Source organism: Amblyomma maculatum, chromosome 3, assembly GCF_055883805.1.
Source record: "Amblyomma maculatum isolate TAMU_Amacu chromosome 3, ASM5588380v1, whole genome shotgun sequence".
Lineage (NCBI taxonomy): Eukaryota > Metazoa > Arthropoda > Arachnida > Ixodida > Ixodidae > Amblyomma > Amblyomma maculatum.
In genome coordinates this window covers 145,703,178-145,730,082 of record NC_139346.1, presented here as the reverse complement: position 1 = coordinate 145,730,082, position 26,905 = coordinate 145,703,178, and the positions used below count along the sequence as shown (strand labels likewise).

Genomic DNA, 26,905 nt, shown 5'->3' with positions numbered 1-26,905 from the left:
ACCAACCAACCAACCAACCAACCAACCAACCAACCAACCAACCAACCAACCAACCAACCAACCAACCAACCAACCAACCAACCAACCAACCAACCAACCAACCAACCAACCATATACTACCTGTGTTTGTGCTGTTATCTCATGACGCTAGCTCTTTCAAAAACGTTTAATTTGATTTTTCAACATTTCGAATTTGTTTCCCAGGTTCAAACTTTCTTTGCGCGTATCTTTAATAAGGTCACTTCCAACCGTTCCATTCAATGTTTGATCATTCAAAAGCTTAATATTCGATTTCCACAGGCTTCATTGGAAAGAGCTTGCGCACGTTTTAGGCTCTATACTACATTTCACCATGGAATGGTTTGAAAAACAAACGGGGATAACCTCATAGGTTGCACACTTTGGGACGAGGTCTAAGAATACGTTCAGGTGCCCCAAAAGTAATACCGAGCGGGCGAGCGGTGACCGAAAAAAAAAAAAAAAGCTGCATGTCAGCGCGCTCTACCAGAAGATGCGCCCCAAAGAGCAAGGGGAAGTCGGCACATCCGGCTGACCGATCTCAATAACTTGATGCTCGCGTTATAGCCTCGACGGGAGAAGCTGCGCTACAATCATCCCTGTCCGCCAGGGGCACTTTCAATAAGTCATGGTTTGTTGTTCGCCCGGGCAGTGCAGAAATGTTTGCCATCTGCACCACGCGCGCTTTATGCTTTTTCGGGAGCTGCATTATCTTTGCCTGCGTAACAGCCGAAGTTTGCGCTTCACTTGGCGACGAGTTTGTGCGATAACGAGTATAAAAGCTCGTGCAAATGTTTGGCAAATGCGGGGAAAATTTCGCTTCACTCTAGGTAACGCATGAAAAACATTGATATGGTGTCTTTGACAAAACAGGTGCTCAATTATGGCATAGCAAGTGGGCTAATAATTCAAGACCAATGTTTTCAACAGTAATTTACTTTTGTTTTACACTGGATAACAAAAAGTTAAACATATAAAGGTTGACATGAGTGGCAGAAAGAAAACAGTTAAAATTACGTCGAAATGTGCCATTTTATGCAACCTCAAGTTTCATAACCGGTAAAGCCCCCAAACATGTTTACGACATAGGCTAAAGGCCGAAAAAGAGATTCGTACAAGGAGTCGACGTCGCTTTCGGAGGTTGTCCCACAGCTTCTTGACAGCCTCTCCCCCAAACTGGACTACTTCTGCTGCTGATACGAGGTATATATCTTTCCAACGTTCACCAAACAACCACACTTATGCTGATATCGGCATAGTTTAGCGTCTACTCCAAAAGCCGAACAGCCCGTTCTTCCAGCAAGACTCATGACTCGCGTATTGTGAACGGGACTACAGGGTTATTGCTGGAAGAAAAGATGCATCATCGTTAAAAGGGTCTAACTGGCTTCGTTCATGATGACGCACTTGTGTATATATATATATATATATATATATATATATATATATATATATATATATATATATATATATATATATACCGGGTGTTCCAGCTAGCTTAAACCAAGGGTTACAAAATAATATATACTGGCAGTTGCCGTGCGCACTACAGGAAATGTTTTGTTTTGCAATTACTTAATTAGCTAATTATGTTAATTTTTCTAATTTATCAAATATTCATCTTAGACCAGAAATGTGAATTGGAAAGTTGTAGAGAACCTTCAGAAACCCCCATTTCATTAATTGCGATAAAGAAAGTCTCACGTGTACCTTTTTTTTCCGGGCTCAGAAGAAAGCCCGCGAAATACAAATAATACCACGTGACTAGTGCATTTGTGCGCCGCGATTGTGGTGCTCTCAGTCGCGGCTTGAAACTTGGCCGACGGACTTGGGTCGCTTTTGCTTGCGGCTCCTTCACACTGGGGATTGATGTCTTTCCGTCGTCGGCGTTCTGCGCATGGGGTCTCTTTGCCGCAGCAATGGTGTTGGCCCTACGTACTCCACCCTTGTCACGGTGCTCCTCGTTCTTTCAGGGTTCGTTGTCCTTGATTGCCGCTGCATTTACAACCTCGTTCGGTGTAAAGGCCATGGTCGTTGAGGTGTCCTTTGTTTCCATTTGTCTCGATGCATCGCCGGCCTTGATGACGTTGCGGCTAGATGAAGTCACAACATTGGTCTTCGCATCACCTTTTCCGGCAAGGTCAGTGCCCCTGGCTGCACCATTCGCCTTGGAGGTGTCCATTATGAGGAATGCGTACGTACGGACGCATTCGAGATCCCTGTGAGCGTAACGTCGGCGCTTCAAACACCAGGTAATCTTTTAGTCACGGCGGACGTGGCCTGTGCTGCGGCATCGCAAGCACTGCACGGGCCGCCCGGGCGCCACCACGAGGGCTAATTTTCCGCCTACTCGTACCTTATGAGGCAGGTTTTCCACCTTGATTCCCGATTTCAATTTCAGGAGAGCAGTCCTCATAGTGAATTTCTTCTCCTTTACGCCTTCCATCCGCAACCGCCCCTGTGTTAGTTCCGTGATTTTGATGAATGCTGCAAACGCCGCACGGACGTCTTCATCTTGTACTCCATGCAGCAGCCAGTGGAGCCATAACTTGACCTACTGGTCCTCAGGGTCTATTACGATGCATTGACTGTCTTTCAATTTGAGTTATTTCAAGGCAAGCAGCTTCTTTGCAGAATCTGCCAAGTCAAACGCAACCGCCCACACGTGGTTAATCTGGTACGTCCCCAGCAAAATCACATTGGGAAGCGCACCGGATTTGGCGAGGGCATCCCTGAAGTCGTCGACACTATAGCGTCTAAATCGTACGTCATCGTGCGAAACACTGCTTTGAGCGCACGTCCTGTAGGCAACGTAGGCAAAACAATGTGGTAATCTTCGGTACCTTCCATCCTGTTATTGCGGCTGGCATCAGCCGCTATTGCCGCACCAACGGAACTGACCAATCTTCGACTGCTCGCTGTCGCGGCAGGAAGTAGTTTGCTTAGCTATAGCAGCCACTGCGCAATGTTTTCATTTCGTCTGAACAACACTGCTATTTTAATCGAGCACAAAAAAGGAAAGCAGAGCGGAAGCCGCCAGTGAGAATCTAACTCACGACCGCTGATTTACGTGACCAGCGCTCTACTGCTGATCTATTTGTTTCTTTATTGCGAAATTTATAATCAGATTTTACACATAAAGAACAGTACTCCACAAACACACAACATGGGTTAAAACCACGCGATTTGGGCAGCGTGATTCATTACAAATCAGGAATTTGCAGCAACACTTCCATTCTCGCAAGCCACTAAGGTACTTCGTCTTGCGTCTTGAAAACTTCAATTACACTCGCAACAGCTTCACGAAATACTGGCGTATTTTTCTCGCATCAACGTCGGCTTGCTTGAAAGCCATTCTGGATCGCCAGATACTGTGCAGACCCAATAACATGATCATGTCCAGCGGTAGCCCATCATCATCTTTAATTGGTAAAAATTGAATTTCGAATGCATCCATGGGTAGGCCTTTTTTAATTGTTCGTTGTAGAACGTCCCAGAAGAAAAAAGCTTCCCAACAGTCTAAGAAAACATGTTCAATAGTTTCCGCTTTGCGGCATATGAAACAGTGATTTCCCCAAGGTAAAAAAAAAACCCCTTAACGTCTAAATAAGTCTTAACTTATAGTGTATTGCTGTGCAGTTTGAAAAAGAAAGTTTTTGCTCCCCCTGGTACAATCAAATGTTTTACTAGTTTAAGGACTGACTTCCATGAACCTGCACAGTACAACGATCTGTACAATGGGATTGGGAGAAAGACATCGCACAAGTCCTTATAAAGTTTGTTTCGCGTCACAGTTGATAAATATTCAACCGAAAAACGGGCTGGCAAATCACGACATGACATGTACACTGCTTTAAGGATTCCGAAAATCCTCCCTTGCATGCTCGCCGAACTTACAAAAAAATTTAGTAGCACTTTGTTCAACCTAATTTGACACACAGTTCGTAAAAATGGGTCCTTCGTATCACAAAAGAACTAAAGAAAGAACACCGGCTGAGCTATACCAGCCGGTGCACGACGCTTTCATTTCGTCTCACCGAACAGTGTTATTTTTCTGGAGACAAACACTAAGGACGATTACATCCGTGACATTCTGGATGCTCAGCTCTATACTCTTCACATTGCTCTTCCACAACCGTTATATTCCTCGTTCCGATAGCTGCTATACCTCATATGTAGAGCTGACGCTAGAGGTTTTGTTTCGGGATGGTTTCAGCGAGTGATTTGTTATGCGAGAAGTATTTATGACGGACAAAAATATGGTTGTACAGTGCGTTCGCGGTCAACTGCCAGAACGTGTTTGATGCGCAGAACATTTCTGTCCCCCGACGTCCGTACACATGACGTGTTCCGAACATCATGCTTTGAATACTGAATCTTTGTCTGTGGCATCCATAGTCCCCTCGGAAAGGGAATGGTGTGCGCGTCCCCTCTGGCGATTTTATTACAACTGTGAGGGCTGCTGCCGCATAGACGAGTGATATCATCACCCATATTTCAAACTGTGAGTACCTACTGCGTACTTTGCTAGCCTTGAAAAAGAATAAATAAAAAGTCAAACGTACTTAGTGCAGAAACTTCTCAAAACAAATGAGGCGTAGATAGAGGCACGGGAATAAAAGAAGACATGATAGGTGCAGTACGTGCAATTTGCAACTGTGTACAAACCCCTTTTTCTGTGAAGTTTCTCCACCATGGATCATAACTGAGTCACGCAAGCCGCTCTGCTTGACAACGTTCTTCAATTAAAAAAAAAAATAAATGACAATCAGCGGATTTCAGGTCACTGTTTCTTTCTTTTTTTACAACGACCGTTGTTAAAGGTCGCTTCAGTGGGATTTGCATTGTAACGGCAGAAAACCATATGGAGGGTGGCTGCCTTGGAGAGAGGATGGTGTAGCAAGAGCGCGGGAATTATCTTTGAAGGGAGCGGGTACGAGCAAACACGAAGTGCAATAGGAGAACGATTGTCATACGAACCACCTGAAGTTGTTGAAGGAGAGAGCGAGAGAGACATTATAGTTATTAGTTATTACAGGAACTTTTGGAGGAGGTGGGTAAAGAGAGTTTAGGAATGCACAACCGGAAGTCCGCTTCCACATGAACCTTACGGATGATGGGCACCGTGGAAGGTAGAAGGAATATCGCGAGGGCGGAGGAATCTGTCGCACTCTCTCCGGAGGTTGCTGAGGAACGCGTTGCCAGAAGCAGCGGTACCCTCCTGGAATGGCAAGTTGTGCTAGTCAAAAAACGGGCGTGTGTGGGAACCTAACAAAATGGTACTCTATACCTATTCACTTATGCATGCTACTCTCGGTAGTTACCATTAAAATCTCTCTCTCTCTCTCTCTCAGTAGATTGAGAATATAAAACAAAATAGCGACCGCTGAATCTCGTCGCGTCCCACAGCAGTAATGCCTCTGTGAGTCTTGTTATGAAATGTTGAACCGAGGATCTTATGAACACGCATGAGCTGGCAGCCTTTCATTTCTTCACAAATGTCGTTTGAAATTGTGGAGAGACAGGCCACAGAAGCAAACTTACCTCGCAGTCGAAATTGTTCGCAGAAGTTCGAGCTAGATGAGCGCTTGAAGCTCGAGCTTCTAAATGCGCATGGATGCTCTGAGGTTGCACTCCCTGCTTCAATAGGAGCGAACGAGGAAAGCACAGGGAGAAGTTTGCACGTGCTGTGTATGCACTTGATATGACGTACAAGGATGAGGCACGCAATTGGTGATAAAAACAATGCACAATAGTGAGGCTATTAATAAATAATTTGCAAAATGAGTGAATATTAAACACACAAAAACGACGAGAAAACAAAGGAGAAGAACTGCTTTTGGAGTAACTCCACATTGGAACTTTTATTGAGCCATTGGATGAACGGGAAGTGCTGTTAAATGTACACTGAGAAGGCACGATCGCGTACTTTGTCATTCCACGAGGTGTGTCGGCTACACGAGGCGTGATGAGCAACATGGTCCCTTCTCTCAGGTTGATCAGTATTTTCTCTCAACACGCGGCACAACCATCAAATGTAGCGGCAAAAAATAATCTTCGACGCTTGGGCTTTGCGATCAACGCGACAGCATCATCTGTGTGGACTGCATACATATATCTCTAAGCAGCAAGCGGACTCGGTGGTAAGCTCGTATTCTTTACGTCGCTTCTTTTTGTTTCTGATGCAGAATGATGTGGTGATACATGAACTTCAGTACTTGTAGGACTGGATGACAAGCATAATGACATTGGACAGTTGACGGCCGTCATGACTACGTGCGTTGCGTGTTAGGTAGAATCGAGGATGTAAGTGCCACTGTCAGTTGACTGCCTCACAGATGTTAACATATCACTCAATTTGTAGTGATTTTAGCTCTAAAAAGATGCACAATACGCCCGTCTTCATAATCGCTTCAGAACTGACTTGAGGTTTATATGCGGACATCGACAATTCTCTGGCCCAAATATAATATAGATTTAGGCGGCATGTTAGCAATGGGAACCGGAATAAGTCATGTCGTCTGTAAACAAGGAAAAGGTGGAAGGAGCGTAGCTAAAATATATCTGTCCCGTGCTCCTACAGATTTGTTATAGGAGGTTGACAGAAAAGTTGGGAAAGGGTAACATACACAGAGCAAATGTTCCAAATTCTACTTCCCGAAGCTAACAGATGACAGGGATCCTTCATCAAAAAAGCAGGATAAATGGATAAATGACGTTGAAACTATACTGGATAACGGCTCTGCGTTCAGGGACTACATCCAAAGGATTAGTATCAAGCGGAGACAGATACTACATACAATAAGTAAGCGAAAAAATTCCTCATTCTGTGCTGCATTCTACAAAAGAAGACGGCAACAGCACAGACGATGCAGGCTGTACTGCTCACATACCATGCAGGGTTAGCCTGCGCAAACACATATCCTAGGACTATGCTACATTTATCAATGCTCTAGTGGGCACAATATAACTGAACTCTGCCGCTAAACTGCGTGCAGCACTACTCGCGTGCTTCAGTGTACAAGACAGTAACGGTGAATGATGTCTGGGGGCTCGTAAGACAGCTAGCGTTGCTGCGTGCTGTCATCGAATGCTAAGCATAGGAAGGAAGAAAAACATGACATGAAGAACGGCGCTATACGCTATCGATTAATCATCTTACCTTCTATCATTTTTTTCTCTGTTAACACAGACATTAGTAGATATCTTGTATGAAAAGCATGGTAAGCCAGGCGGCGTTCTCTACTTATTAAGCCCGTTACGTTATATACCTCGTTAAGTGAAAAGTTTTAGCATTTTTCAGCGCTTCTGTGCACATTCGAAGACATGCTGGTTCCCAGGTCAAGAGTCACTAGCACTACAAGCGCAATATCTGCTCCATATTTTGGCAGAGATGAAGTACCTTCATCAATCCTGCCAGGCATCCCCTCTGTTCCCTTTTTAAAGCGAAAGTCTTACGAGCATCTAAATCTGAGGCCGGAAGTTGTCCGCAGGGCCTTTCAGCAGAGGCTGTTAGCAAAAAGTGTCCACGAAATGTGCTCCCAGTCAGGTGATCTCAAGAGTCAGGGGGGGGGGGGGGGGGTGACTGTGGAAAAGCACGAAGTTAATGAGTTGTATAGTACGTAATAACTATTAATTGAGGACGTCACCGATCTATATGACAGTTTCAGGATAACTAGGACTGCAAAAAGCGAAGAAGCAATTAGTGCCATGGCAAAGTCTGTGGAGTATGAGTATGAGTTCTAAAAAAAGTGGAGTAGTATTAACTAAGAACTAATTCATGTCGCCAATAGATTATGACAGCCGCAAGACAACAATGAATTGCAAGAAATGACGAGGTCATTGGTGTATTAGTCATGTGACAACGGTGTCCCGCAAAAATAGGGAATCAGCATGACCAATTAGTACGACAGTCTCATGACAACGAAGATTTGCAAAAAGTGATTATGTCATTACTGTCATGACAAAGTCATATGAAAGGGTCTGAGCTTGGTGGCGCGGTGTTCGTAAATAAAAAGGTGATGGTTTCACCAAGTCACATGGCCAGGATCACTTACAAAAAAGTGATGCACTTATCAGGTTGTGTGCCAAAGTAGCTTGACCAGGAGGACTTGTAAAAAGTGATGATGTCGTCAAGCCATGTGACAAATTATAACCGAGATCCCATGCAAAAAGAGGTGATAACGGCGCATTTGCAGCAACAGCCACAGAAACTGTTAGGATTTCGCGTTTTTTTTTTATGCCGATTTCCTTTACTTACAAATGAATCTAGAAGTTTACCGAATCCACCTTTTTGAAAGCTGTAGTCTTTCTGGCTACCGCAGAAATTAGGATGAAATCATGCTTCTACAGAGCCGATAATAAGCGGATTACTAACGACGTTCTATCCCACTGAGTCAGCCTGTTCAACGAGGTATATGCCTAAATTTGCTTCTATCAACCACTTTAGTAGATTTATCCTAAATCATTAAGGGTGCGAGTATTGTAAAAGAATACTGTGAGCCTTCCACAGAAGGCTCACAGTATTATTACGACTGTTGCAAACACGAAATATTAAGAGGTGGTTTAGCTTAGGTAACCAGGATATAAATGCAGAAGTTAAGTTTTGCTTCTCTTAGCTTTGCCCTGCCATGTCGCGCCATGTTTAGCTAAATATTTAACGGATATTTTAGGCATTTGTTAGAATGAAGGAGACCTAATTAAAGTATTTAGTGCAACGCTGCCATAAGAGCTGAAGACGAAGATCTAGCGCAGCGTGAAAGAATGGCAGCTCTAGTTCGTAGAAAAAGAAAAGGGCTACCGAGATAACATAAGGTCTAACGCAATGGCCAGCGAAACTGATCTATCTTCTCAGTGTGTGTAAATGCTACGGCTTTAAAACGAAAGGGGCCGTCTTAAAATCCCAAACCTTGCGCTGGGTGCTGGCTAGCACGAAGTCAGACATTTTAGTGCAAGTGCAAAACAAAAAGAAAGAATGAATCGTTATCTATATTAGTTTTTTCTCTAACTGCTGAGTGAAAACCCCAGTTCCAAAACATAGCCATTTTAATCAGCGAAGACGGCTTATGCAGTCCCGTGACAATTTGTGACAGCTTAGCGCAGAGGGTAGCGGAGTCCGTGCGCTCTCATGATTCAAGGTTTTCGTCGAATGGTGGAGTTATAGCCACGTTACAGTGCCAATGAAAATACTGTAAAATAAACAAAGTCATGTATTGGTTCCTCTCTTCGAAGTAGTGTTTTGATGTGCCTCTTTTTAAGAAGAAAACCTCCGATCTCTTCACTTCGAAGCCGAGCCGAGACAGGAAAAAAGCAGCGCTGGAGGAGGCCTCTGAAAAAAAGTGTCCCGAACTTAAAGATGTGAGGAATTGAACAAAAATCTTTGTACAAGGACATAGGACATAATGTTAGTAATGTAGAAACAAAAATTCAATAAATAAAATGATGGCACAGTTAACCAATCTAAAACAATAATTAAAATATAGGGGGAAAATGAGCATGATAGCAACTGCTACCACTCCGTTTCAAAGGGGACGCTCCTATATTCCATCCATCCATCCAACAGTGGAGCACGCCTCATTGAATACATCGCCGCCGTGATTCAGAGCTTCATTCCATATTGCTATGGCGGACGGTGCAGCAGGTCCTTTGTCGCTGGCGGGGAAGAACGAGAAGGCATGGCGCGTCGGAAGAGGCTATAGAGGAATTAGAAATTGCGCCCGTCTTAGCTCCTCTCGTTGGAGCGCACTCGTTCCCGCTTGGTCCTCATAGCTGACGGCAGATGGGTGACGTCACATCCTTGAGGTAACCCTAACTGAGTGACTTAGAGAGAGAGAGAGAGAGAGAGAGAGAGAGAGAGAGAGAGAGAGAGAGAGAGAGAGAGAAGACTTTACACCGAAATGGACTCCTTGAATACCGCGGAATTCTCGGCAAGTGATGCAGCTGCCCATTAAGGACGGAGCTAAGGGTCAGCTACAATGTTTAATTAATAATATATTTTTGTACATACGATTGTTTATAGCTATACCCAAATTTTTTGGAATAACCCATGAGGGTCTTGAAGGAAATAAAGTTAAGTGAAATAAAAAAGCTTACGCCGAACCGCCGGTGCGACTAAATCGCCTACCGGGAAATTTTGCAAGACTTTTGACGACGCGGCCAGCGCGTTGTACGTGCCGCTTTATGGCTACATTAGGTAAGGTGTTCTGTATTTCCCGAAGATGGTTTAGAAAGGCTCACACTTCGCAAAAAGACGTCGGTTGATTAAATTTTCTGGTTGTAGAGTACTGTCGGTCTTAGAGAACATATTGACAGCCATTAAGCAAAGTCACTACTCTTGCGATGGTTGAGAAGCAACTAACGAATGATGTACAGTCATGAGCAAAAGTGGTATACTACACTCGGCTGGTGACAGAGCTCAGGAAAACTGCGTCGAAATGCCATCTAGTGGGTGCGTAAGGGACAGCGACATCGGCACACGCATGTGGACTAAATGAGGCCCTGCCACTATTGTCTCGAGCATGGATAGCTGTTGCTATATAAAAATGACGTGCAGTTTCCTCGAGCTCCGCCACCGGCTGAGTGTTGTATACCACTTTTGCTCACGACTGTACACTGCTAAACTATCATCTCAGATCACCTACACTACCAGCGGTTGTTGAAATGAAAAAAACAACAACAACAAACAAACAAAAAACAATAGTGGAATTCGCCTGTGTGCAGCAGGCCATGAACTTGTACAACCGAGGTTGTTCAAACAGCGATTACTGCTACATGTCAGAGGCCTGAAGTGGTCAGCTGGAGTTAACTTCTGGGCTGTGCCGTTTCTGTTGTGGAAGAGGGTTCAGCGCTGTCCCTCGTTAGTCACTCGAAGCAAAACTGCGGACCGTCTGAAGCAGCGCTTCATCTGGCGAGAAGTGCGAGGCTTGGCTATTCATGGCAGAATTGTGTGACATGTGCTGACATGTGGCGTGCAAGCCCCTTCAACTGAGCTATTTTACCACAGCCTTTGTCTGCGAGTGCTCAGGATTTCCAGCGCCATATTTGTAGAGTCTGCCAGTGTTTGCAAAACAGGCCTTGCCGAACTTATAGTACGACCATCGTCTCGCAACGTCTCAATAATGTTACAGCGAGGTATCGGCGTATTCGCACAGACGGGTTTCACGCAGCATGTGTTGTGGAGAAATTTCTGACGCAGCGGCAGAAAAAAAAGCATAGTACACCCAGCTCTCCTGCACCTCTCACTAAAGTGAAGGTAACAAGTAGGAATGCTGGTAGAATAATCCAGCAAGCTGCCTTAAAGATGACCGCGGGGCAGTAACATAGCTGACTGCCTGCAGCCAGAGGACCTCAAAGGGAGTCGAGGTCTGCTCGCAATGTGTGCTTCACGCTGTGTCCTGTCGTCGCCTTCTCATGGCGTTGTCCGCCGGTGGGCTACGCGCGCATGTTCTTGCTGCAGTGTGGCTCTTCGTCTGGCTGGTAGATGTGCAGGGGCTCCGTTGTCTCGGGCTCCGGCGGCGGCTTCAGCTCGGCTTCGCACTGCAGAGTCTGGTAGTAGGCCAGAACGCACTTGAGGAAGTACACCTGTTTGCAGAGGGGACAAGGAAAGGGCGTGTCACACAGTACGAAACGCGATTGGATTCGATTAGAACGCTAATCACCGTGGCAAATGTGGGCACGTTGATAGCAATTCAGACGAGACATTTCGTTTCTCCCTTCAGAGAGCAAAAGAGAGGGAATGAAAAACAGAGGCATCAACATTTATATATTTCCCCTTCTTTAATGACGTATACATGATCTGCCGCCCTCCCTAATGATCACGTGCTACGGGACGCTAAAGGTATAACAGGATGTTTCACATCCGCCGCTAGGGATGAGGATGGCGGTGGTGCACGCTCACAGATTTAGGTTAGTCAAGAGAGAGTAAACTTTATTTGTTTAACGGAATAGCGTGGGTGGTTTCCTCAGTCCAGGTCAACATAAATACCCAAAGAAGCGGAAGGTTTGACAGCGGTCGATGTAGCTCAGTTTTTAAAAGTTTTTTGTAGAATGTCCCAGAAGAAAAAGGCTTCCCAAGAGTCTAAGAAAACGTGTTCGATAGTTTCCGGTTTGCGGGATATCAAACAGTGATTTCCCCAAGGTACAAAAAACCTTTCATTTCTAAATAAGTCTTAACTTCTAGTGTATTGCTTTGGAGCTTGAAAAATAAAGTTCTTGCTCCCCCTGGTACAGCCATATGTTTTACTCGTTTAAGGACTGACTTCCATGGACTTGCACAGTAGAACGATCTGTACAATGGGATTGCGAGAAAGACATCGCATGAGTCCTTGTAAAGTTTCTTTCCCGTCAAAGTTGATAAATATTCAAACGAAAAACGGGCCTGCGATACACGACATGACATGTACACTTCTTTAAGGATTCCGAAAATCCTCCCTTGCATGCTCGCCGAACTTACAACAAAATTTGGTAGCACTTTGTGCAATCTAACCTGACACACAGCTCGTAAAAATGGGTCCTTTGAATCACAGAAGAACATAAAACGGTTAACCACATAGCGCAAATAGGAATGCGCCAAACCAACTCCTCCAGAGCGGACGCGATGAAACAAGCTGGTTCGGCGGGTGCGTTCCCAAGTACTTCCCCGCACGAAAATGGCGAACACACGGTGAAATCTCTGCACAGTCACACGAGAACAATGCAGTACTTGTAACATGTACCATACCTTGGTAACAAGAAATAAATGACAAATCGTAGCACGGGCAAACGTTGACCAACCGAATCATTTAAGTCTGTCGGCCTTCTCATGTATTTATAAAAGCTGCTGGTTCTAATATGATTCACTGTCTCGGTAGTTTTCTAGTGGCACTCCTAAATACTTCACTGGGGTTGATACTCAAGGCATGTTCACGAAATTCGCAGGGCTTGTCAGGGTTTGTGAACCACGCTTCATGCCAGAAACCCGGACACGTATCCCAGTTCACAGCCCTACCACTCACAGAACAAAAATCCTTCCCCAATTTGACAACACTGCGGATGCTTTCGTAGTCGGCACGAAACACGGCAATGTCATCGGCATACGCGAGTATGCGGACCTCTGCTGCATGTATACGAAATCTTTGGACACTGCTGCTGTCAATAATGCTCAGACAAAATGGTTCAATATACAAGCAGAACAGCAATGGCGACAGGGCCTTGACGTACAGAGCGTTGCACTTAGATGCGCTCACCCACTCTCTTATTTACTATCAGGCGCGTCGTGCACCCTCTGTACGCCATTGCGACTTCTTTGCAAATAACTGAGTCCACATTTTCATGCTCTAAAACTCATAACAAGACATCGTGCGGCACCTTGTCGAAGGCTTTCTCTAGGTCAAGCTGGAGCAAGGCAACGCTCTCGTGCAAGGTGTCGCAACACCCCAGCACAGACCGTGCCTTGTGGATATTAGTATATATGGTTCGGGTTTTAATGCTGCAGGTCTGATGTGGTCCTATTAATTCTTCCGTCACAGTTTGAAGCCTTTTAGCTAGAATTTTTATTAAGGTTTTATAATCTGTGTTCGTCAGGAATATTGGTTTGTAAACGGTAACTTGTTGAAGCTTGGCTTCGTCAAGCTTGGCGTGGTTTTAACCAATGTTGTGTATTTGTCACGTAATATGCTCTCTGTGTGTGTTGTGTGTGTGTGTGTGTGTGTAGTAATGTTCTTTACGTGTAATATCTGATAATGAATTAGGCAATAAAGAAATCAAATCGATGTAGCTCAATTAGAAGAGCACTGGAAGCGACATTCGGAGGTCGTGGGTTCGACACTCACCATCGGCACGTTGTTTTTTCTTCGCTTTGCATTTTATGTATTTTATCCCTATAATCACCATAAGAGTAATTGCTGTCGATTCCAACAGTATACAAATAAAAAAAAATGAAGAAACCCAACGTTTGCCTTGCACTCGTAGACTGTTCGCTCCTTTAAACTGATTAATAACCAGCCCCATTTCCCTTTCAATTGTCTGCTTATATATATATATATATATATATATATATATATATATATATATATATATATATATATATAGGAAAGCTTTGGACACTGTGTAAGAAGCTTTCTGACGCCACGCCTGAAGTGAAGATGATGGCGTACAAAATGGGACAATTCTACCGTTACTTACCTACGCAAGCCCTGTTTGGGAGCCATACACCGAACAAAATATCTTGAAATGTGAGCGTGCGTAGAACAAGGCCCTTAGGTTCATTTATAGTGCTTATTCTAGAATGCAGTCAGTTTCAGAACTTAGGAAAAAAGCTGCGCTAACGACTGTTAAGAGAAAATCATATAAATTAGTAATGTTATCTGTTTAGGGGAAAGATAATTAAACATAAAGTAGAAGGAAAAACAACGTGCCGATGGTGGGAACCGAACCCATGACCTCTTATATACATTGAAATATTGTTTACTGATTATTAGAAATAAAGCACTCGTAATTTGCGAACACAGCGGAGACGATGTCGAGTATGCTAGCAGAGCCCGTGCGAATTCGATGTAAGAGTGGCCTAATGTCTTCTCAGTCGCTTGGTCACACGTGACTTGTGGGGCGCACTCCACAGAGTACTAAAATGGTTGAGTACCGGGGACATAGAACATTATATTATGTACTGTCCAGAGTACAACACAAAAAGGTGTGTGATGCTCGCTTCCATCAAGAAGACAGGAGCCCTTCACAGTGCACTTCAGGACATTGTCTATCCGAGTGGGAACCAGACGTGCAGAAGGAAAGTTTCACGCCTTTTTTTTACGATTTCTGCAGGATACTGATCTTGACTCTAGATGGCGACAGCTGGAATGAATTATGTTCATATGTGAGTGAATGTGTGCGTAGATGGTGTCTTCTGGAGCGGACTACTTTATACTGTGAGTGAATGTGTACATAGATGGTGACTGCTGGAGTGAAATATGTACTGTTGTAAGTGATTGTGCGCATAATGGGGCAGATTTCACAGATATTAGGATTTTTTCTTAACACATAAGCGACGTTACGGTGGAGCAATTGCCAGCAGAATAAGCAAGGCTAATCCAACCTGTAGCATACAACTACACTCAACTTGTAATTTGCGTTGATTTGCCCTGGCGTGTTCGCTGAAAAGGCTTAATATAAGCAAAAAGAATGGTAATGTCGGATACCTGAAGTACCAAGAACACGATGTGAAAAAAATTATTCTAGGATTTTTGAGGGATTTAATAAACTTCGGCTGGAGACAAACACGAAAACAAACTACTGGAAACATCACATTTTCTGAAATTTATGTGCAGTTGAGTAAAGTCCATCCTGACAGACTCGTGTATACTCGTGTGGCTGATATATGTGCAGGAGTAAGATTTAGCATCTTGATGTGTTTTTTTTTTGCTTTCTACTGATTTGAAAATTTAGCCCTACATGCAAGTAAAAAAAAAAAACAATGTTGCTTGCATGTATCTGACCGCTGATCTGCGTACTCTTTCTTGATAAAAATAGTCTATTCTTCTTTAACTGGTGGCAACCTCTAGCCAGTTAGCGAAACATAATTCGGGATAAGAAGCCACCTACGGGCCACAGTTTGTCGACCGTATCGGCACTGCATCAGTACATGCATAAAAATTTGAACGTTTTTTCGCACGGGAAACGGTGACGACAAATCGATGTAGTAGTTTAACATTCCCTCTTGCCAATCGGGACTCGACAGCTCTGCATGCGGGAATTTGCGCACTAACGCTGGAATGACCAACCGAACGTGGTGGTCTGTGCGTACAGCTCATCGGCGGAGTGCCGATGCGCAGCTTGCCACAAGGAATTCACGTGTTCACTCGTGACTGTCGACACGTCTCTCACGCTACTTGTTCGGCTCCTGCACTTAGGATCAGGGCAGATTTCAAATGGGCTAACAAAGCCGTACTGGAATGCAGTGCAGGCACTCTACCGCGCCAGCGGACGCAGGTTTCACATTACGTCCCTTCAAATTCAGCAACGCCCCTGTTTGTTTGCGCGAGGTTGGTGCATGATAATCATAGTCGCTAATGCGCCATAAATCCCCAGGCAACACTGCACGAACTCCAAACTCCCCAGACTGCCACGCCAGAAATGATGACCACAATCGAGCCAGACATCGACCGGTTGCGAGATGAGCTAGCAAGCCACGCTGAAGGCAGGAGGACGGGTGAATTGCGGTGTTGCAGCAACACAGAGCGGCGCGAATAAATTTCGGCAAAGAAAGGAGAAGGGCTGCACGAAGCCCAGCGGAAGCCTTTTCAACCTACGCATACACGAGTCACGCAGCCTTGCGGACTGGTTTCCAGCAAGCGCACGGAGTTCGGACTGCGGGCGCCTGCAACTAAGTGCTACAGTTCCGAATGGAGCGTCCGGAACAGATGCCGAGAGCTGCTAGGATCTCTTAATGACGCAGTCTCTTGTACGGAGGCACGCGCCGCTGTCCACGAAAGAAAAGTCGGCCGCTACGGTCAGCTTAGGAGAGGACAGCAATTGCCGCTGCTGTCCGACCGATGCTTGGCTGAGAACACTGGAGCGGGTGAGACACCTAGGCGTCCTTATACGGGCCCCGAGTAACGTTGGCAACCAGGGTGGCTACCTTACAGCTGCCGCAGAAGAGTGAAACATTTTTCCCATTCTATAGAATGAGCTGTGTGCACGTTTGTGGCTCACAGCCATAGTTTCCATATTTTTGGCGCACAGGCGTCAGCCTAGCACGGTTCAAGCTGTTCTGTGTTGTGCTGCTGCGAAGATGCCGCAACGAGGTTCTGTGCCCTTAACCGGCCTTGCCCGTTTCGCAGACGGCTCGAAAGACTGCCGCACCACTCATGGGACAAGGGTGTCGCTTCGCTGGCAGGTAAAGACCGGTTAATTGAAAACGATGCGCAGGACGGATGGGATCCTTGTGTCGGCCGGAGGAAGACGCGTAAATGAGAGCCGTGTCGTTAGTGGGAAACGTGATGTGAAGGGACACTGCTCAGAGTGGCCACGTGATAACGCACGGGACGTGTTTGGAGACTGCAGGGTCTATTCATGGTTCAGTACAATCGGTCACTCGCTCCATACACCTCTAACCTGCCCAGCCGGGTGGAAAGGCAGTGCAGCTGGAGGCGCGGGAACTGTTTATCTCGAAAGTTTGGTTTCGGTTACCAATGGTGATTGAAAAAATCAATGCCGACGTATTGTGCGCGAAATACTTGCGCCTCATTAGTGCAATGGTATAATTTGCGTTTATGTAAGATTAACAAACGCCAAAGATATAATGTCGTCTTTTGCGGTGTGCCTAAATTAAAGCCACTGAAAATATTTAGCGCTATACCGACCATAACCTGCGCCCGCAGTTGACGCCTCTGAACGCTGCGGAGTACGCTTACAATAACGAAAGGAGTTACTTCTAGCCCCAGAATGCGTGATACCGCGGAAAGAAAGAACGCCGGCTGGACTCCAAGTAAACAGTGCCTAGCAATAAAAACGGGGCTAGCTGGCAGAGTAATGTAGCGGATTCTCCTTTCTGGTTAGTCTTACGATGATGGCATTCACGGCGTTCTCGTCAAATTCGTTGCAGATTTATTACTTTATGAACTGGAGCCTAATATTTCTAATGTCGAGCCTTTGTCGCACAGTGCTTTATTGTTAGCATAAATCTGAATTAAAGGGCCCAACTCAGCGGTCTAAGGAGAAATGGGTCAATTCTGCGTAAGTAAATTCGCAAAAAATAAATTAATAAATGAAACGAAACCGACGCTTTTTCGACTACGCTATGCGTACGCTAACATCTGAGTTCATTTCTTGCAGCGTTATATTTTTCCCGCCCTGGTTTGAGGACGCAGAAACAGGGTACATCTTAAAGGCGCGTGGTAATTCTGTTAAGTTCACACAAGAAAGAACACAAAATTGTGAACACTCTGATATTACTTCCGTATTCTCTACGATGTGAGTTGGCACTTTCTCCATAGTTCACTTTCCTCGCTTAGTTTGAGAACGAGTAGAACGCACACCGAGCGCGGCTAAGACAGCGCTGGGGCGTATTCTTTACAAGTCGCCGGTGGCCCCTGCAAATCAGCAGAAGCAGCGGGGACGCCCTCCTCGGTCTTCGCTGCCAAAGCACTGCCAGCGCTGGTGATAAACCCGGGGCGGAATGCGGGCGGCCGCTCTATTATTAATACCCAGCTGGGACCGTCCAATATTCATCCGCCGCGCTATGCCGCCGACGAGGGAGGCCGCGTCGGGTCATATGCGGCTGTCGGCGGCCGAGGGCTGATGGCTTAGCGGCCGGGAGCAGAGATCTATTTTTCAAAATCTGAACTTACGCTTCTTGCGCGTGCCCGTAAATCCTTTTTCGCGAGCGCCTGACTGCAGCTCCGTTCTCGCCGCTCTTTTCCCAGCTACGTTCTTTTCCCTGTTAGTAATGAAGGCGGCTCCTAGTCATGCTAAGAATGTTCGGCGGCCCGCTGCTAGCCATCGTCGGTTGCACATGCCTTGCACTCCCGCTTGTCGACTCTCACCATAGAGCTGGGGGAGAAGTAATGGCTAAATTTGCGGTGAATCGCATTTGGTTTTGTTGATTATTTTATGCCGCAAGCGAAGTGAGTGAGCTTATGCAGCTTTACCGCCAACTTTGAAACATTTGAGACGTGCTGTTACTTGGCATGCTGTGGGCACGTGGCACAAGCAAACGCTGTGTGATGATAGTAATCAGAGAATACTCACAGATACAAAGAATCCGATCCAGGATCCCATGGCGCTGCCCAGGGCGTGCGTAGACTGTAGGAAGAGGAGCGTGGAGAGAGCACGTGGCTAGGTTTAGAATTCCTGAGGAATGCACCCCAATACGCAAGGTTTTCTTTGCAGCCGCATCATATATCAAGGAACGCGGAAACACACAGCGGGACAATTTTTCTTATCCGTAGCTCATCCTCACATCATTAGTCAAGATCAACTGAAACTTGCGCTGCATTGCATATTTACGCTATGCGTGCTTTTTTCTTCCTACTCTGACTGGATCAGAAATGTTCTGTTATGAAGAGGGGACTTATTTCGGAGGTACGCTGTTGTAGATGCTTAACAGAGTTTATTGTATGACAGCAAACTATACTCTGGCACACTCTCTAACTGAGATATCGGGTAAATAGTTACCTCGGGCTTATTTACGATTTTTAACTGCAGCCGATTCTTAGCTATAAAAATACGCATTTTAGCACTAAGCGCATTGCACCGCTTTGCTTTGGAGAAATATCCAACTAGGCGCAGGAGCAGCGCGTTGAAACGCAAAAGATAAGTTCATCTCACTACAGTTGCGTCAATACGACACTCTAGTGCGAGAAAAATTGAGATGGGTTTTGTGAAGCAACACGTGTTTGTCTTCATACACGCATTATGACCGCTGGGCTGCTAGGGCGGTTAGTAAGAAGCCCGAATCATACCAAGCGATCGTGCTGCCGAGTGGCAAGGCTTTCTTATTGGCATCACCCTTCCTGGGAGATACGTACTGTAAAATTAGCTGACTACTGAAGATGCAATACTTTAAGCACCTAATGCAGTGATCTTGTGTACGGTCTTACTAAGGTAAAATTTGAAGTTCTCTAGGTCGAAGAAGCACAAGGCCCTACAAAGGAGGTGAAGGAGCTTGCAGCGAATTGTGATGACCATGGACATCATTACGTTTGCATCCTTCGTAGTTTAAATACTGAAGTCAAGTGGAGAACACCTCCGCCTAGAGCTGTTGTGAAAACATTGTCTCGGTTCAATTGTGCCTAATGCGTAAGCACGGGAAACAAAAATGGCGTACCGAAGCGAACACAGCGGCCAGCACCTGCATGACTGCAATGACGAATATGTACACAATATTGAAGAAACACCAGATGATCCACGGCAGTAACCAGCGGTGGTTGGCCTGCAGCGGAACCAGAACGAAAGCGATGTAGTCATTTAGATGAGTGAGGTAGGTCATCATCATCATCATCATCATCATCATCATCATCATCATCATCATCATCATCATCATCATCAGCCTGACTATGCCCACTGCAGGGCGACGGCCTCTCCCATATTTCTCCAATTAGCCCTGTTCTGTGCTAGCTGCATCCACTTGACCCCTGCAAACTTCTTAACCTCATCCGCCCACCTAACTTTCTGCCTCCCCATGCTACGCTTTCCTTCCCTTGGAATCCAGTTTGTTACCCTCAGCGACCATCGGTTATCCTCTCTTCGCACTACATGTCCTGCCCATGTCCATTTCTTCTTCTTAATTTCCACTAGAATGTCAGTAACTTGAGTTATTTCTCTGACCCACTCTGCACGCTTCCTATCTCTTAATGTTAATGGTCAGAGGGCGAAAAATGTACCGTCAAACCTGTGGTTATTCTTGACTAACCCACTGCAGGACAGCATGCATTTTGTTCGATGTTCTGATCCCATGCACACGCAAGGAATAGCACAATGAAATTTATAACTAAGGAAATGTTTGTGCATTTTTTCCATTAGGCCAATTAGCCATACATGGGAGCAGCGGTGACGCAAAGTTTACAACATAGAATGCTCGCTGTTAACACTCTCTCGAACAAATTATTCTTTAAATTTCTTTGACTATCCAATTGTGTCACGCGTTCAACTTGAGGCAGTCCTGGCGGATTCCAAGCATCAAGGACGTTTTATCGCGGGCACGTACATATTTATAGACACTTTGTCTTCACTGTCTTTGTTTCACAAAAACTACAGACAGGCCGATTTGCCAGCGAACCAGTTATTTATTTATCTGATACCGCCAAGTGCAGTTGGTGACATAAATAAATAAATAAATAAATAAATAAATAAATAAATAAATAAATAAATAAATAAATAAATAAATAAATAAATAAATAAATAAATAAATAAATAAATAAATAAATAAATAAATACATAAATAAATAAATAAATAAATAAATAAATAAATAAATAAATAAAGTTAATTAGAGAATGCTAAAAATGGTCCCTTTTTTCAACACATTGATGAACGCATGTGTGCACGACTGAGCTTTAAAAACATCATTCATCTGTCGAACAGCACCATCAAAACACTTTCGGATAGCTTTGACATGAAGATTAAGACGGTGAACAGCCGTTCGGCGATTGCACATGCTCTGAAAGCCTAATTGTAATATCATGTCATACGGAACTACGTCATCATTGTCTACAGCTAAGAATTCAATGTTCTTCTCCGCGATCATTTGTGCTTAGATTGGCTGCGCTTGTTCCTACCTATTTTTCCCTCGCGCGATTGCCTTTGTGTTTCTGCTTGCCTCACCTAGTGTACAACATGCCTTCAAGTGTGCCTAGAAAACGGTTCGACATACTTATATACATCTTGCGGACTCGGCGAGACATCCATCGCAAAGTAACAATCCCGCACCGAAAAGAAAAGAAGGAATGGACACGGCAAACTCAGGCACATGCGAGCGCGGACAAGAACAAGCGCGAGGAAAGCAGCAAGCGCGTGCTCGAGCTCAACACAGTACGCACCATAAAAGAAAGAAATCTTGTGCTTTCCTAAACGATGAAAAGCAACATTTTCAGAGAGTCTCCGGTAATCTCACGTGGATATCGTGCTTCCATTAAAGCGTAGAATTTATCTTTCACATGTTGTATTTCTTTATAAATGTTTGCGTATTGCGTAAGAGTCCAAAACAACTGCGTTATTGCCTCTTTCCCGTTCGCATCGCGCTCTCGCTAGGTCCACTTTTATTCGGCCTGCACCAACGTGTCCTAGTAGCATACCCGTCTGTGGGTCCGAGAGTCTGGGCTTTCATTTTCGCTCTACCCAAATTAATGCAATTAATCTGTGTTTCAATTAGCAGGAAGAAGCAGAAATAATAATGCTCTCTCGCAAAGCCAGAGTGGCAACATGAACAAACCCAAGGATCCCCGCAAGTGTAGCAGCTGTAGTAATAAATATCTAATTTTATGTTGGTATTAGGAAAAAGTTGCAAGTTGCAAAAAGAGGGCCTACTAATGGTAATCAGTTATTTGTTCAATATGCGGTCACATAATAGCTTCTAACGTTTAGGCAAAAGATTTCTGTCCAGTATTATTATAACTTATAACCTAATAACTTATTATGAACGCCCAGTGTAGGAACTGCACCCCTGTCAATTTGTAGCTGCGTCTGCCTTTTATGCGGAACTCCAGCCTCTTACATTATTCACATGATGTAAATAATAAAAATTAAAGTATGTACTCGCTGAGAGAGTCGCATGGTACCCCATCGTGTGGTCGCCACTTTATGGTGAAACTTGCAAGAAGCTCAATCCCTCTCTATTCTTCCCACTCTCGCCTTTCTACTATACGCACACGCATACTTAAACTGACGTATACATAAAGAGCGATGTGAAAGCACAGCATTAAGCATGGATCAGAGTGCTTTTGGCTTGAGCGTGTGCATTTCTCAGAACCTGTGCGCAATTATGTTTTAATGCTGAGATCGCCGCAACCGTTCAGTTTTACAATCAACTGGCTTGCTGAATAAGAGAGATAGATAGATAGATAGATAGATAGATAGATAGAGAGAGAGAGAGAGAGAGAGAGAGTGAGAAAGAGACGAGAATGTTTACCTTTATTACGCCGATGAGAAGGATGATAGAGAAGAAAATTTCTATGCAACTTTCCGTTATCATGGCTATCGCGACGTAGTGGGGATCTGAAATAACAGAAAAAAAAGTGGCTTGATGTATCACAGACTCTCCACGATTAATATGATCCAAGGCATAAATGTTAAAACTTGCAAGGGTTATAGTACACACCTCTAGTGCTGCAGAAGGCTTTTATCAAGCAGGGTAGGAAATATAGAGCTTGAACGTGTTATGCTTTCGCGTTGAACTAAATGGATCATAACAACGTTTAAGCGGCAGTCGGTTACAAATCACCGTCATCAATCGCCATCATAAAAATATCATGACATACAATTCTTTGGGTACTGCTATCGCTTTTTTTTTGCCTCTCACGTACATTACTACTGTCCACGTGGACGCCAAAAGCGCGACATTTTTCTCATCAGGCATGCATGATTCTCAGCGTGTCGTACATGAAGACATTCGACTGTGGCTCAACACGCTGACCATACTGTGAACGCTGGCTGTCCCTGTTCTGAAATCGGAGAAGAATCGGCAATAGCAGTTTCAATTGTATGCACGCTAGCCAAAATGGTAGTTAGCAAATCTAAGGTTGCGATGAAAAACTTCGGAACAGGGAGTACTTCTCCAGAGGTGAAGATAATGCTGCTGCCCAGCAGGAAAAGCAGACAATTTCGGATAATCTGAGCACCTGAGCATACCTCCCTGTCTGCGAACGATTGAGCTTGATGACTTTCAGACCTAGTTCATGGGCTTGCCGACATCTTCTTGGGGAGGCATTACTTAGAGTGTTAAAGAGATCGTACAACCCTTTAGACTAGGGCGGGCTAAATATTCTTGAGGTCACCACTTGGCGTCGCTTGAAAACCAGCTTGTTTTCAAATCTGGTGTCAGGCTGCCTGTACTACCACGGACAGTGCCGATCGTGATCATATCCTCTGAGAATGCCTTCAGGGTTCATTTGAGGGAAGAAGCATAAAGTCGTTAGACCAACCGGAACTACTCTGCTCCAGTCCGGATATTCAAATGAAGAGTGCCCAACAGGCCGAAGCAGCTGCTAGGGTCCAAGGCCTTCTGGCTGACGTCTAGGTGGGAAGGCTACATATGTGGGCGAAATAAACATTTACAATAAAAAATTCTATCTAGCATTGATTTGCCTCTTTTACTGGAATGATACCGAGTGTGACCATCCTATCCCCATCCACACACCTTTTTAGGGCTGAGTCTTCTGTGATGAGCACTTGTACGCTCTCGCGCTAACTCTTAGCCTTAATGCCTTCGTTCTGTGGCTTTACCGAGAACCATGTCTGGCATGCCCTTACTATCCAGTTGGCCTCGAGAGTGGCTCTAGTGATATGTCCTTGATCTTTTTGCGGTTAGCGCTGCTTGCTGTATTAGTCATATCAGCGTAGTCCTGAGTGACCGTGCCTTTTGACGTCGTTCGAGGCTGTTGGCTACGTAAGCACTTGACAAGCGGACATGTCCGGACCGCCATGTTCGCTATAGAAAATTCAATGGCAGTCATTGGGCTGGTTGCTTTGGCGCTATTGGGGATTCAAGGTCGCGGTATCGAGTTACAGCTGCGGCGGCCAAATGAAATCGAGGGGAAGTGTTAAATCTTCCAAGTTATTTGCAGTGCGAGTGCATGTTAAAGAATCCGAAATATTGCTGTTCGGCACCCTCCACAACAATATCCGTAATAGCGCATTCATCACATCAAGACGCTAAGCCCTATACTCTAGAACTGACCCGCCATTTGTTTCTTTGCTGTTATACTGCCAAACATTCTCCACTGCTCCTGCTTTTCTCTACTTATTAACTGTATCCTCGTTTCTAGAATCTCTACACGTGCCACAAGGTCTTCAACATGAACGACTAGCAAGTCAATTCTTCGTTGTCTGCCATTTCAACTTTTTCAAACCAAACTTTTGCCGATTTCATTACTCGTCTGCCTTTTTGACGTCTAACATTCTTCTTGAATAGACACAGAGGCTAACATACAATTATCCTTACCAGTACAAATTGAATCTTTGGCCCCTTTTGCTAAGCTGGGGTTTGTCCCAACTACCGAATTATGGCAGATAAAGTTGAGTTTATTGATAATCTGACAACTGATTCAAAGTCGTGGCTTCCATGCAGAAAAGAACTGATTTCTGCAGTTTTTAGGCAAATGATTATGAAGTATAGACTGAGGGATCCGCGCCTAAAAATGCATGTCGACACATGCATTTTATTTGCGAAGCATGCCGCGATGGCAGCATCTGTAGTTTGTTTGGCGGTCCTTTCTGACGTGTAATGATTTCGATTTCGGTGAGAGTGGTCTCTTTGGAATTGGAACACGGTGCTCGATCGATAAATGCCACCATGAGTTTGACCCCCAGTGTAGCTTTTCGGCACGGTATCCCAACTCGGGTAATTTTACCGAAGAATGTCGCAGAATGTTTACGGACTAACCGCAAATCGTGTGGTCGTATGGTCATTTGTCGTAGGACAAGGAAAACGGTAATTGGTTTCCCCTGCACTTTCGCTGCTCGTCTAACTATTGAAAAAGAAGTTACTGCTTGCAATTACTTCCCTCTTACAAATCAAAAGATGCATCCAAATAAGAAAAATGCACTTGTGATCATACGATCTGACGCAAATATACGTTACCAGTGTGTTTATTCATTTCGTTTCTACTATGATTGTCCCCTTTTTGCGCCTTTCTTCTATACTTCGCTGTCTCTTCATTCCTGGTGCTGCGTGGGCGTCTCGTGGGTGTAGTCATGCTGGAGGGTGGCAATGGGTGGATGCGTAGGTATTTATGGGTTGTGAGGTGGATGGGGACATATAGTGGTAGTTGGAGGTTCTGGAAAGTGAAGGTGGATAAAAGATAAATGGAAGTGCAGATTTCCCCAGAGGGTGAATGTGGATGGGTGGTGAAGGTTATGGGGTGAAGGTAAGACTGGTGTGTGGTGGATGGGAAGGTGGTCATGGATGCAAGAAAAAGGTGAGTGGGTGTTGGGCGGAGGACTCCTGGAAGGTGGTGGTGAAGGTGGATATAAGGAAAATGTGGGTGGAGGTACCTCATAATCTTCACCAACCACCCACCTCTACCTTCTAAAGAGACGTCTCCTTAGAAGGTAGAGGTGGGTGGTTGGTGAAGATTATGAGGTGAAGGTAAGGCTATTTGTTGATTGATGCAAAAGTGGTGATGCATGCAGAAAAAAGCCCTGTGTGTGGTAGGCGGAGGACTCCTGGATGGTGGCGGTGACTGAATATTGCACCAGACGGACAAAGTTTGGTTAAAGGAGTATAGACACTTAATTCTTGGCTTCGAGTTCTTTTCCTTGCGCGTAAGACATTAGTGTACACTGATACCACGTGATATTTGCCTATGACCACAAAAAAATCTCTCATAAATATTTTTCTCACTTGTTTTGGTTTCAGTTTGAACAGCCGAGGGATGGACGTGAAGTCAAAGTCGAGTCTAGGTCACGTGAGGGATGAAAAAATTATTGATGTAATCGTTTATGTGTCGTTTGAATTCACTGCAACACTAAAGCCAGCGTGTACCATGAACAGGAATCACACCGATGGATTATATCGCAGTTGTTTCATGCAGTGAGTGACCTACACTTGATTGTGACGTCACAGTCATCTCTCGGCTACTAAAACCGAAAATGAAACTGGTGAGAAAATGAAATTTAATTATAAATTATTTAGCGCTTCTGGGTGAAAACCATATATTGAATAACAGGGAGGTCTTACGCATATTTAAGGAGAAAAAAGAAATGCCATCAAAATTAGGTGTGCACTCCTTTAACTAATAATAGTAATCCTCACGTATTAAGAAAACACTATCACTGAGAAGAACAGAACATCCACCTTAGCCAGAAGCTTCTAATTGCTAGTTCGAACATTTTGGCTGCTAGCGCAGTTAATGTATATACGTACTGCGGGACCACAATTGAATATGGGTCCGCCCGCGCAAGCATCCAAGATGGTAATCGAGGTGGTATTCAAAGCCTTTACTCTTGCTTCCGGTAGTTATGCTTGGTAAGGCTTTTAGAAAAGGTGCTTGCTCACTATAAATACTTTAAGCTGTACAACTAAATTTTTCTTAAAAGTGTAGCGTTGTATTGAGTGATCTGTCCAAGAAAACTGCGTAAAAGGTGAATAGACGCGATGGAGAAACATGGACGCACACACGGGCACTCGAGTGTTTGTGTCTGCGTGTTTCTTCCTTTTGTCCCGCCGTCTTTAGCGCCAAGTGCATTTGGATATGTCGTTTC

At 44.7% G+C, this 26,905-nt stretch overlaps 1 protein-coding gene across 1 annotated transcript in view; it reads right to left on the bottom strand.

Moving 5' to 3' along the window:
• Nucleotides 1-10,073: 10,073 nt before the first annotated feature.
• Nucleotides 10,074-26,905, bottom strand: part of LOC146196254 (uncharacterized) — a 138,686-nt gene continuing 121,854 nt past the window's right edge. Inside the window, exons 4-7 of the mRNA XM_084596354.1 lie at nt 22,614-22,699; nt 19,817-19,921; nt 18,739-18,792; nt 10,074-11,598 (exon numbers count right to left, since the gene is read on the bottom strand). Of these exons, the coding sequence (XP_084452480.1) occupies nt 11,449-11,598; nt 18,739-18,792; nt 19,817-19,921; nt 22,614-22,699 (395 nt within the window). The 3' untranslated portion in view covers nt 10,074-11,448. The remainder of the gene's footprint in view (nt 11,599-18,738; nt 18,793-19,816; nt 19,922-22,613; nt 22,700-26,905) is intronic.